We start from the raw sequence: 14,252 nt of genomic DNA on the forward strand, positions 1-14,252 counted from the left end.
ACTCACTGAGTTTATATATGAAAGATTAAGCTGTCATTCTAACTGATGTGAGTCATAACAAATGAAAATCATTAACTCTTTGCTATCAAATTGTTGTGGCTTTTTCTCTGCTGATTTTGAAGAATATCCAAGCTAAATTATGTCCTGAGGGGCTTAATTTTCAGACTCAGTTTCCTAAATCTATATCTTCCTTTGGATTTTGGGAAAATTTCCAAATTAATGTTAATAAAGATTTACGAAATCCTTGGAGGAAGACTTCTTCTAACCATGAAACCAATAGTTAAATTACCAGGATTAAAAGTAAGTTTTCATAAAAATAAAACTACCATATGACACAGCAATCCCACTACTGGGCATATACCCTGAGAAAACCATAATTCAAAAAGAGACATGTACCACAATGTACATTGCAACACTATTTACAATAGCCAGCACATGGAAGCAACCTAAGTGTCCATTGACAGGTGAATGGATAAAGAAGATGTGGCACATATATACAATGGAATATTACTCAGTCATAAAAAGAAAGGAAATTGAGTTATTTGCAGTGAGGTGGATGAACCTAGAGTCTGTCATACAGAGTGAAGTAAGTCAGAACGAGAAAAACAAATACTAACAAATACTATATATGTATGCTAACACATATATATGGAATCTAAAAGAAAAAATGGTTCTTATGAACCTAGGGGCAGGACAGGAATAAAGACGCAGATGTAGAGAATGGACTTGAGGACATGGGGAGTTGAGGGAAGGGTAAGCTGGGACAAAGTGAGAGAGTGGCATGGACATATATACACTACCAAATGTAAAATAGATAGCTAGAGGGAAGCAACTGCATAGCACAGGGAGATCAGCTCGGTGCTTTGCGATGACCTAGAGGGATGGGATAGGGAGGGTGGGAGGGAGACGCAAGAGGGAGGAGATATGGGGATATATGTATACATATAGCTGATTCACTTTGTTATAAAGCAGAAACTAACACACCATTGTAAAGCAATTATAAGGTGTTAAAAAAAAAGTTTTCATTTAAAAACATGTGCCCATGGAAGAATTACTTCAAGGTATATTTTAGAAACCCAAGCATGTGTAAACATAGTGGTCTTCCATAGGGTCTTACAGACACTCTGAATGTTTGTCAACTAAATGAATGAATTGACAAGAAAGCAGCACTAAGAGAGCTATAATGCCAGTTTCTTTTAACCACGCAACTTTAAAGCCACATCCCAAAGATGAGCCACTCAAGGACACAGGTGTTACACCTTGATATCAAGGGCAGGGCTATGCATCGAGAGGAGCCGAGTTTGCGTTAGTTAGACCCCATTGAGGAGAGGGTAGTGTGGACAGCCACCTCCCCTGGGAAATAGCTAACGCAATGACAAATGTTTTCACGTTTGCTACATTGAATAGTGTATTGAGTGCAAGAGAGACATTGAATGCAATGTCTCTGCTGGAAACATGACTTTTTTTTCAAGGTCTGTGATAGGAGACTGTCTTCTAGGTGAAATCGTCTTGTAACATGTTGCTTCTAGTACTTGGAACTCAAACGTATGGAGTCAATACTAGATTTCCCCTATAGATCTTCATCCTGTAGAGCCTGAAGCCCTACATAGGGGTTCTATAGCAGGAGCTACTCTCAGCTTCCTTTGATAATTCAGGGAGCTGTGCTACTAAAATCTCAATGTGAGTACAAATTACCTGAGAATCTTTTTAACATTCAGGGTCTGATTCTTTAGGTCTAGATGGGGCCTGAGACTCTGTACTGCTAACCAGCTCCTAGGTGACGTTGATGATACTGGTCCATGGTTCACACTTCGGGCCTCAAGCTCATAGGAGGTGGATTTCTAAGCAGTTAGAATAAGCAAGTATAGTGTGATGGAAGAGCACCAGATCTTGACTCAGAACACTAGTTATGTGAACATGATGAGTCACTTGACTTTTCTGAATCCAAATTTTTCTCATTAGAAAAATGAGTATAATAGGACAGTAATACCTGCTGCATGGGATTGTTGTGAGATTTAAATTAATGATGTTATGTGAAAATTGACCAGAGCATTTGGTACATATTCATTGTTGAATAAATGATTGTTGACCCTACGCAGTAAAAACATAAGCACACAATTCAGTATTGGTAACTCATAAAGTTGGGGGACCCTTAGGCTGTGTGCCCTCCATAGTTCCGGTGGTTCTATTCTTCATTCCACCTCTTTTGCCAATTACAATGTCTAGCATTTAGCAAGTGGTCAGTGTTTGTGGAATTGTATTGATGGCAAAGTAGATCACTGCCAGCGTACATTTTTGGCTTCGGGGATACTGATATCAGGCTAATGACCCAGTGTTTCCCCATGGCACTAACAGGAAAGAGAACTTTTGCCCAAAATAGTGGTAACAACTTTGAAGCCTTGAGTTCTCTTTAAATCAAAAATGTAATCACTGGGAGAAGACTAAAATGAAGAAGATCATCAGCCCGATTTTCAATAAAAATATGAGGATAAAAGAGCTGATCATTCTTTGCCAGCCAGTAGTCACAGTATCTTCTAATTTCACAAATTATGTGTAAAAGGTATCTCTCTTGATATAAAAGCAAAGATGAACGTGGGCAGTTTGGCTGGCTTGTTGCTGATAGGTGGCTCAGCCCCCATTAGGAGCCCAGCCTGCAGTGGTGCAGTTAGAACTGCAGGGGTTCAAACCATCCTCCACATCGTTGAAAACTGGCTCCCATGCCACCCAGGTCATGTGCCCAAAATTGCTCCTCTGAAGGTCAAACTTTCTGCTTAATAAACTTGTACATTTTTAAATAAAACTCTCAAGAACACACAGCGAGAAATGGAAGGTAGAGAAATCAGTGAATAACCTGCAGTGTCATTTATATCTTAACATCTCTTTCCATTGAGAATTCAGAGACAGAAACTTATTAGCACCTGGAGGAAGTCTAATGTAATTCATTTGCAGTAAAATCAGAGTGAATCCGTTAATCTTTGCTAAAAGAAATGAGATTTTCAAGTCTAATCAGAGGATTAAAGTTTTATTAAAAGGTATTCTTTTTTACCCTCTTATAACCTACAGGTCTCAGGAGAAAAAGGAAGAGGCTATCACCTTACTGAAAGATTCCATTAGATATGGTCCCGAGTTTGCAGATGCATATTCAAGCTTAGCTTCATTACTGGCTGAGCAGGTAATTGTTCCCATTTAGTTTCACATAATATTTTTAAATGTTTCTGTTGAATGTATAAATTAATATTACACAGATTTTTATATATATCATTTAACTTGTAAGCTCATATTAGACAACTGATCTCTATGTCAGTTTTCTTCTTGATAGAAATTACAAACCTAGTTTTCTCACTCCAATATTCTTTGTGTATGTAGGTGACCTCTAGACAAAGATGGTCCATTATATAGGCCATTGCTATATTCTCCATCACTTTGGGACAAAATCTATCAAGAACAATACATGGTATTTGCCGGTTTTATTACTACTCACCTATATTTTTCTGGGGAATTGCTAATGGACTAAGATCTCTGAACTCAATATGGAACCAATTACCAATAATCTTATAGATCCTATGTCTTATAACTGTTAGAAGATCACCGAGTCTTGTAGGACAGGCTCCTAAGAGAGAACATTTCTCACGGCGTAAAGCAGAGGGGTATTTTGATTCCCCCTCCTTCTTCTCACTCTATCTAAACCATTTGATCCCATTTTTCGTGTCCTGGATGCATGCCCCCTGCTGTGGGGAAAACAAATATAAGTTGTCTTCTCTAAATTAACGATATAGTTTTGTTGACACACATAAGTGCCCTCAATAGAAGGTAGATTCTGCTATCACACAATTGCCAGATTGCCTTTAAAATTAAACTTAGCAGCTTTGAAAGATGCCCTGCAGCATTGGCTTAAATATAATGAATGACTTGATGCTGCATGTCAGGTACAGAGGGGCGCAATTTGCGTTTCAAAAACTTTGGCGGTTTCACCCGGAAGCAAAATTAGGACACTCAATGAATATTTAAGTGTCAGAAATGATAAGTCTAGTTATCTTGCTCTAATATTCTCCATATAGTGTAGGTGGGCTTTAGACAAAAGCCTGTGTCTGTAGTGGATGATTTTAATACATGTTTTAGCACAGTGTTTAAGCTGAAATGATGGTCGTCATGTTCTATGGTATACACGGCAGTCCTCAGCTGCCTTTGGCTTGTGTTGAAGCAGACACAGTGGGAGTTTCCTGAAGAAAAGATTGATTCCATCATTATTCCCTTTTCTCACCTCATCCTGGCTCCTTCATTTTCATAGGAAGACCCTCCCTGCCTCTGCCTGGTTGGGTGTCTTGCAGCTACTCAGACAAGCCACACACAAAGTTAGGGCCTTTGCACTAACTGTGCCTTTTGCCTGCAACACTGTTCTGCCAGACATCTTAGAGTTCCTTCCTCATCTCATGCTGGTTTCTGCCCACATAGTTCCGTATCAGGGGGCTGTCTGTGATTACCCTTTCAAAATAACTCCCTCACTGCCCCACATGTTTCTCTGTCACCTGGCCCTGGCTGATTTCTCCCCAGAGCATTTATCACCGTCTAACATACATCTATTTGTCTGTGATCTTTCTTCCACCACTAGAATATTTCCGTGAGCCAATCTCCATGAGAATGGCTGTCTCTTTTACTCAAGGCTTTTCCCCCATGTCTGTCACGTTGTATGCAAGCAGTAAATACTGAGTGAATAAATGAATGGACATGAACTGAAGACCATGTAGCTCCTCCAATCCAGTACATGATCTAGATTTTACTCATATTTGAAACAGGGCTGGGCATGTGGGCCACCATACTGTTTCATAACGGAACTGTGCCACACGTCATGCCCTTGTCCTTCACTGAGGGACAGTGTGAGGACAGCTAGGTGAAACTACTCCTTCTAACTGCAGGGTTGGGCAGGGTTGAGGCCAACACCTGTTACCTGGTTCACTGGCTTCTGAAGGAGGACTCGAGGGAGAAATTTCTCTCATGTCTCAGTATTAGGAACGGCCAGCCTTCTCCTGAATTACACGTTTTTTGCTTTATTTTTAATCTAATGCATGAAGGATCTTCCAAATGCTAAGAAAATCAATTCTAGTTTCGTCCCCCTTGGGCCCACCTCCGACTAACCGCCATCTGGACGGGATAGGCTGCTTTTCTGTGTGCGCTGCTTGTACTCGGTTTATCATTTTTCTTAATAATTTATTTTATTCAATTTGTGTTCTGTATTTTTTAAAGCTGCCTCAATTTCTCTGAAAGTGAATACGTAAAGCATTGCACTGAGTTCCCAGTCATATCTTTTTTCACAACTTGGCAGGACAGATAGTAAACATTGAAGCGCTCTTCTTGATGCAAATTACCCTGAAGGTAAATGACAGAGTCACTCACCTAATACCAGTGATGACACGGTGTGTTGTTTTGGGTGAGCTCTTTACAGACATTCACACAGTTCCATCTTCCTATAGTGTCGTCTTTTCTTTCTCTCCTTCTAAATCATCCTCATATTTCAAGATTCAGTTCAACTTTCACGTCCTCCCCCAACACTCATCCACCTCCCCATCGCACGGGAGTTAGATTTTCCTCGGAGCTCCTATGACATCTTTGGGAACATGCATCAACTCACAAACCAATCATATATTTTTATTTCTTGAGTTAACATCTGAACTATAGTTTAAACAGTTTGTCAGGTTTATTTTTCCTCACAAGACTGCAAGTTTCATTAAGAAAAACCTTGTCTTCCTTGTATGCCTGTTCCTTCTCTAGGGCTCCGGGTACTTCACTGTATAAAGCAGGCGGGAATTCATACAGCATCTCTGGACTTAATGCACTCTGGAGGTCCGTTCCCCTGTGCTGTGCTATTAGGAGCATTTGACAGTGAACAGGGCGGCAGCCTGGTTGTAGACCCCACTTCATAATACAGACCCCACTTCCTCGCCTGTACAGACTCTGGTGAGGAGCGCTTTACCTCTCTGAGCCTCAGTTTCCAAATCTGAAAATTGATAACTATATGGATCTAACATTTTAAGAGTGTCTGAAACTACCCCTGTAACACCCAGTGCTAATGAATATTTTCATGAAAAACTTAAGGCTCCACTTTAATTAGTGCTATTGTTTCCATACAAATAAAGCATTAACATGTTAATATTGTGAAAAGCAATTTGTTTTAGTAAATACTGTATCCAAAAGTTTTAAGTTGTATTCCTTTTCTAAATTGATGAACTCCAAGTTCATGAAAAGTTACTTTTTTTTGTTTCTTTAATTAATTAATGTATTTATTTTTGGCTGCTTTGGGTCTTCATTGCTGAGGGCGGGCTTTTCTCTAGTTGCAACGCCCAGGCTTCTCATTGCGGTGGCTTCTCTTGTTGAGGAGCACGGGCTCTAGGCGCGCGGGCTTCAGTAGTTATGGCACACAGGCTCAGTAGTTGTGGCTCGCGGGCTCTAGAGCGCAGGCTCAGTAGTTGTGGTGCATGGGCTTAGCTGCTCCGCAGCATGTGGGATCTTCCCGGACCAGGGCTCGAACCCGTGTCCCATGCATTGGCAGATGGATTCTTAACCACTGCGCCACCAGGGAAGGCCTAAAACAATACTTTGAATCATTTCCTAATGATAGATTCCTAGAAGTTGAATTCCCATATCAAAGAGTATCAGCATTTCATGACTTTTGAGATGTATTACTAAACTGCTTTCTAAAAGAGTGGTACCAATATGCTGTGCCACCAGCAGTGTGCAGCCTCTAAGTCTTGAATGTTAGCAGAACATTTAAATGGCAATAGCATGTGGACACATGGCAGTGGGAGAGATCAGGGCTAAAGATAGATTTAGGACTTCAAATAAATGAGTCCATATTATGAGTAGGTAATTCCTCCGAGGGGAATATGAAGAGTAGTGTGGGGGGGCGGAAACCTTAAAGAATTTTTAACCTTCTCATTTTGTAGATAAAAATATGAGGTGCACAGAATTAAGTGCTGCTCAAGGTCATACAAATAACTAGTGTCAGGACCAAGACTGGAGCCTGGTAACTCGATTCCTTCCCCACTGCTCTTTCACTGTATGATGCTGGGGTCCCATGACTGGACTGTGGTAATGGGCTGTAGTTAATGAGGTTAGGTATACAAGGGGCCAGGTGGGAGGGGGGAAGAAAAATGATAGAGGAAACCTAGTAGCATGAGTTGCCATAGATGTTAGATACTTAAAAGGATCCAGAATAAATTTTCCCCTCTGTGTCTACTGCAGCATAGAAGTCAAGAAAACAGGACAGAAAATAAGCTCTTAGATTTGAAGTCTGGATGGTCTCTGGCTTACTAGCCTTTTTTGGTTTTCTATTAGCATTCAGAGCTGGCTGTACTCCAGCTTCACAGATAGGCTTGTAAACATTTACAAGCCCACCATCATTTTTAACCAGCCTACTCTTGCCATAGATTATATAGCTTGCATTACACTAGCAGTAAAGGAAATGAAGTTAACATAATGACTTGATCCATTGTAAATTATCGCTAGCCCCAGGTTTATAGCCTATTGAAAAACTCAATTAATTAATTTGATAACACTTAAAATATTTTTCTTTTATATATTTTGGGATATGACTTCACCTGACACAAGAATGAAAAGAAAATTGGAACAGTAAAATATAAGTTAGAAGTATAGATCAAAAATAAGAGCAGTCCAGGGTCAGTTTCTCTTCTTTGACAAGTGCCATCTTTTGGGTAGATTGAGGCACATATACCATTGAATGTGTGGTCAGGTCACCCTGAGCTGAACCCTACCTTAATAATTTATTGATTTAATTATTCAGCACATATTTATTGAACATTTAGGTATCACCAAGTATTAGAAATTGCTGAAGTAGCAAGGTATGGGCCTCAACTCATGGAACTTAGAGTCTAAAAGGTAAGGATACTCTTAAGCGAAGAATTACCACCCTTTCCCCAATGTCTAACCCAGTTGTGACAAATGGGCAAAGAGAGAATAGAGTACCAGTGAGAATGTTATAGAGACCTAACCTAATATAGGGAGCAGTGAGCGCTGGCCAAAGAGTGATATTTAGTCTGATACCTTAAGAACTTATAGATATCAACAAGATTAAAATTATTAGGTAAAGCTTTCTGGCTACAGGAATTAGACCACCTGAGGGCTGTGGGGTGGGGAGCAGTATGATCCCTTCTTATGGGAGGAAAGTCATGTGCCTGAAAGTGCAGAGAATGAGGACAAAAGGGCATGAGAAGAGTTTGGAGATAGAGAAAGCTGCAATTCTATGTAAATTTAGCTTCCCCTCACTCTTCCTGGTCTCTTGAGAATGTGACACAGCTGTGGTCGCTTACACTTGTCATAGTGTTTTCTCTTTAGCTTTTATTTTATGATTCTTGGCATTTCCTCTTTAAAGTGATCATTTCTTTTTTTCTTAAATTGTCACAGGGTGATATTGATCACAGTCTGCTGGGCGATGAGAAAATTCAGGATTAGAAATACCTAACATGTCCTTGGTGAGGAGGAATGCCAAGTTAATTGATTCATTTCAGTTGAATGAGAAAGAGAATTAGACGTCAAATGTTGGCCGCGTGTTTCTTGTAAATGTCCATGTCAATGACTGATGGGGGAAGAACTGTTTTGTAAGGAAAGTAAAAGCAAAGGAAAGGGTGAGAAAGCAGGCATCTTTGCTTTATGTTTTGAGCTGCTGTGTCTTAAAGAGTTGCTTGGTGAAGTCATTGACATGAGTTTAAACATCCAGTGGTCCTACACTTCCCAGGTTTGTAATAGTCATTTGGCTAATGGGGAGATACACGATAGCTCTGTGTGATCGTATCATTGGCCAGAGTGAAAGTACTTCTGGAAAGCAGCTCAGACGCATGGCCATGATGTCAGAGCATAACCTTCCAGCCCCATCTCTGTAGGTCTTTCACCACTTTGGAACATCACACCCTATATCTGCCATACAGTAAGAACATATGTTACAGGCCATTCATTACGCCAGTGGTTCACAAACGGTTGACTGGGGACGCCTGAGGTCCAAGAAGGCCTGTGCAGTTTTTATAATACTAACAAGTAATTTGCCTTTTTTTACTCTCATTCTCTTCCCAGTGTACAGTAGTTCTTTAGAGGCTACATGATATATTCACAGTCATGAAAAGAGTATGAAAATATTCTCCCCTTTGCAACTAAATGTCTGTGTGAGACCAGGTTTCTTCACATACTTCAACTAAAAAACATATAGAAACAGATTAGTACAAAAATAGATACAAGAACCCAGCTGTCTTCTATCAAGCCAGACATTTAAAAGTCTTGGAAAAATAGAAAATAATGCCACTATTCTCACTAATTTTTTTGGCTTTGGAAAATACAGTTATTTTCTTATAAATGTGTTATGTTTGTTTATTATTTTAAATAAAAATAAATATTAGTTTATTTATTAGTTTATTAAATAAAAATTTCTCAGCTTCATTTCTGTTGTGGTACACATTGATAGATGTAGACCACATAAACAAAGCTCTCTGGGGTCCTCAGTACATTTTAGAGCGCAAACCAGGAAGTTTGAAGATTGCTGCATTGTGCCCATGTCCCTTTGTCATCCTGGCTGCTGCAACTTGAACTATAAGAAATCTTTTCCAAGTGTATCAGTTGGCCCAAGAGAATAAATGACAGTCAAACGTCCTTTTTCAGATCTACTTTTCACTTTCTCTTCCTTGAGGTAGAAAACATGCCATGTCAGTAATTACAGCATGTAAAACATGGAGATGTTGATGGTGTTTTCTCTGTCCCGCGAGGCCCATTTCATTTCCACCCCACTGAAAATGCTTTTGAGCCTTGGAGAGGAGCCCACGGCTGCATGCTGCCCATTTTTAACCATTGCCCTCGAAGGCCGATTTCATGCTGAGGTAGCGGTTGGTTGGGGATTCTGGTGACAGTATTATTTGTCAGAACCATTCTCTGGGTCACAAGCATTTTTAATTAAAGTTGTCCTATAAATAGCTCGTATACATTTCCTCTGGATCTCACAAGTCTGTAGAGACTGGGAGTGATCGGCTTAGGTCAGGACATCTAGCCAGATGAGGTAAATGAAATTGAACTTGAGGGATAAAGGATACTCCTTTTTAAGATAAATGCATTGCCCTTCCAGAGAAGGTGGAATTTGTTTTAAATAAACATCCAGAAGGTATTTTTCTCCTGCAGTGGTGGTCCCTTTCGTTTTTTAATAAGTGGAGTTAATCATTCTTTGAAATTTACAGTCAAATGAAAGGACAAGAAAGATAGACATTGAAAACATTTGTCATAGAGCCAGAGTCTTGAGACTGCCCTTGGGGGTTACCGAAGGTATGGGATGTGATTCCTTGCTCTAGACATGGATGGTCTTTTAAATCCCATTACTTCTTTGGACTTTGAAAATTGCATTCCTAGTGGAGACCCAGCTCATAAACCCCAAAATGGGTTTTAGATGAAAAAGGTGATCTCTTTGCCTATTCTGGAGCAACAAGAATGTGGGGAAAAGGTAAAATTAAATCAGGTATAAGAGTAATTGCACTTGAAAACTGTGGTATCTGACTTCAGCAAGTTAGAATGTGAGGACGTCAATTTTATTCCTTTCAGGAAAAACACCTTTCAGCTCTCCCACAGTTTGGTTATAAGGATGTTTTAAAGATCTCAAGTAGCTGCAGATTTTTTTCATGCACACCTTCATATTACACAGCTGCTGGTGTTAATGGTAACCAGTATTTCCAGGCATTTGGTTTATGATAGTTGTAGAGAATCTGTCTATATAAACACCAGTCTGGGTATCACTCCTGGTTGCCTTCCAAGAACCTTGTGCTTCTCCTTTTGTGACACTGTCACCATATATCACAGTGTCTCCTTGCCTGAATCCCTCTCTGTTGTCTGTGTGGGCAGGATTGTCTGTCTCACCCACTCTTCTGTCTCCATTATATACTTGACATGTAGGAGGTGCTATTACTTATACCACTGGGAGATAGATGCCAAAGACATGGGGATGAATAAAACAAAATACATCTATTTAAGGAGCTCAAAGACAAATGAACTAAGGAATACAACTCAATGTGAGCAGTGTAATAAAGAGGTAAATACAGATGCTCTAGAGCTCAGGTGCCCTGGCGTTGTTACTGAAGCCACGTCAGGCATCACAACCCTGTCCACGTGGCATTTTAGCCTACAGTTTCAAACTTCTTTCCTATCAAATCTCTTTAGTTAACTCTATATGAGAAAAAAATAACTAACTTGGGTGTTCTTCCTTTTAATTTTTCTTAATCATCTTCTGATATGGAGGTCAATAAACAATTTCTTAGAGGCAACCAGAAAAAAAAATACCCTGGCTAATCCTAAACTAGGTAATCAGTTCCTAAAAGTCTTGAGTTTCTTGTGTTACCGTTTGACCAGTGTTAGTGTTTGACACTAATGCCATCTGTTTTTAAATGTGCTCATGAAATACTACTCCTAGTAGTAGTAATAAGAGTAGAGGCTAACATGACAAAGTGCTGACTATTTGCTAGGCATTGTTCTCAGGGCTTCATCTGTTTTAATCCATTTAATCCTCAGAACAACCCTCTGAAATAGGTACTATTTTTATCCCTTTGTTACACTTAGATACATAGAGGGTAAGTAAGGTCACAGGGACATTAAATGATGGGGTTGGGATTCCAACCCATGTAGCCAAGCACTGGCATCCCAATTCTTTTTTTTTTTATTTTAATTTTATTGAAGTATAGTTGGTTTATAATGTTGTGTTAATTTCTGCTGTACAGTTATACATATATATACATTCTTTTTTTGTATATTCTTTTCCATTATTGTTTATCATAGGATATTGAATATAGTTCTCTGTGCTCTACAGTAGGACCTTGTTGTTTATCCATCCTATATATAATAGTTTGCCTCTGCTGATCCCAAACTCCCATTCCTTCCCTTCCCTACCTGCTCCCCCTGCCTTGGCAGCCAAAAGTCTATAGTCAATGTCTGTGAGTCTGTTTCTGTTTTGTAGTTTTGTTCATTTGTGTTGTATTTTAGATTCCACATACAAGTGATATCATATGGTATTTGTCTTTTTCTGACTTACTTTGTTTGGTATGATAATCTCTAGGTCCATCCATGTTGCTGCAAATGGCATTATTTTATTCTTTTTGAAGGCTGAGTAATATTCCATTATAATATATATTCATACATACATATATACACACACTACATCTTCTTTATCCATTCATATGTTGATGGACATTTAGGTTGTTTCCATGTCTTGGCTATTGTAAATAGTGCCACTATGAACATAGGGGTGCATGTATCTTTTTTTTTAAATAAATTTATTTATTTTATTTATTTATTTTTGGCTGCATTGGGTCTTCGTTGCTGCACGTGGGCTTTCTCTAGTTGTGGCGAGCGGGGGCTACTCTTCGTTGCAGTGCACAGGCTTCTCATTGCTTCTCTTGTTGCAGAGCACGGGCTCTAGGCGTGCAGGTTTCAGTAGTTGTGGCTCACGGGCTCTAGAGTGCAGGCTTAGTAGTTGTGGCACACGGGCTTAGTTGCTCGGCAGCATGTGGGATCTTCCCAGACCAGGGCTTGAACCCACATCCCCTACACTGGCAGGTGGATTCTTAACCACTGCGCCACCAGGGAAGCCCCAGCATGTATCTTTTTGAATTATAGTTTTGTCTGGATATATGCCCAGGAGTGGGATTGCTGGATCATATGGCAACTCTATTTTTAGTTTTATGAGGAAGCCCAATTCTTAATTACTATGCCATCCTTTCTATAGCAATTACAGAAAACATGTGCTGAATGAATGGGTAAATGAATAAATATGCAATGGTACTCTCTATCTATTACTTCGATTGGAGTCTTATGTAATTTGTGTCTTGCCTATCTCCATTTAATACACATGCATGCACACTCACCAATTTGCTACACCTTCAGTGGGTGATACCTTCAGAAAGTTTTTCTTTTCTTCAGTAGATTTTTTTTTTCAAACATCTTTATTGAAGTATAATTGCCTTACAATAGTGTGTTAGCATCTGCTTTATAACAAAGTGAATCAGTTATACATATACAATATGTTCCCATTTCTCTTCCCTCTTGCATCTCCCTCCCTCCCACCCTCCCCATCCCACCCCTCTAGGTGGTCACAAAGCACCGAGCTGATCTCCCTGTGCTATGTGGCTGCTTCCCACTAGCTATCTATTTTACATTTGGTAGTGTATATATGTCCATGACACTCTCTTACCCTGTCACATCTCACCCCACCCCCTCCCCATATCCTCAAGTCCATTCTCTAGTAGGTCTGTGTCTTTATTCCCGTCTTGCCACTAGGTTCTTCATGGCCTTATTTTTTTTTTTTCCCCTTAGATTCCATATATATGTGTTAGCATACTGTATTTGTTTTTCTCTTTCTGACTTACTTCACTCTGTATGACAGACTCTAACTCCATCCACCTCATTACAAATACCTCCATTTCATTTCTTTTTATGGCTGAGTAATATTCCATTGTATATATGTGCCACATCTTCTTTATCCATTCATCTGTCGATGGACATTTAGGTTGCTTCCATGTCCTGGCTATTGTAAATAGAGCTGCAATGAACATTTTGGTACATGACTCTTTTTGACCTATGGTTTTCTCAGGGTATATGCCCAGTAGTGGGATTGCTGGGTCGTATGGTAGTTCTATTTGTAGTTTTTTAAGGAACCTCCATACTGTTCTCCATAGTGGCTGTATCAATTTACATTCCCACCAACAGTGCAAGAGTGTTCCCTTTCCTCCACACCCTCTCCAGCATTTATTGTTTCTAGATTTTTTGATGATGGCCATTCTGACCGGTGTGAGATGATATCTCATTGTAGTTTTGATTTGCATTTCTCTAATGATTAATGATGTTGAGCATTCTTTCATGTGTCTGTAGGCCATCTGTATATCTTCTTTGGAGAAATGTCTATTTAGATCTTCTGCCCATTTTTGGATTGGGTTGTTCGTTTTTTTGTTATTGAGCTGCATGAGCTGCTTGTAAATCTTGGAGATTAATCCTTTGTCAGTTGCTTCATTTGCAAATATTTTCTCCCATTCTGAGGGTTGTCTTTTGGTCTTGTTTATGGTTTCCTTTGCTGTGCAAAAGCTTTTAAGTTTCATTAGGTCCCATTTGTTTATTTGTGTTCTTATTTCCATTTCTCTGGTAGCTGGGTCAAAAAGAATCTTGCTGTGATGTATGTCATAGAGTGTTCTGCCTATGTTTTCCTCTAAGAGTTTGATAGTGTCTGCCCTTAC

General features: G+C 39.6%; 1 protein-coding gene across 4 annotated transcripts in view; it reads left to right on the forward strand.

Moving 5' to 3' along the window:
* The window catches only part of TMTC1 (transmembrane O-mannosyltransferase targeting cadherins 1), a 261,487-nt gene that overhangs the window by 223,596 nt on the left and 23,639 nt on the right, over positions 1-14,252 (forward strand). For all 4 annotated transcript variants that reach the window (XM_007175694.2, XM_057556024.1, XM_057556025.1 and 1 more), the window contains one exon: positions 3,064-3,172. In XM_007175694.2, the coding sequence (XP_007175756.2) occupies positions 3,064-3,172 (109 nt within the window). The remainder of the gene's footprint in view (positions 1-3,063; positions 3,173-14,252) is intronic.

This window comes from Balaenoptera acutorostrata, chromosome 11 (genome assembly GCF_949987535.1).
Source record: "Balaenoptera acutorostrata chromosome 11, mBalAcu1.1, whole genome shotgun sequence".
Classification (NCBI taxonomy): Eukaryota; Metazoa; Chordata; class Mammalia; order Artiodactyla; family Balaenopteridae; genus Balaenoptera; species Balaenoptera acutorostrata.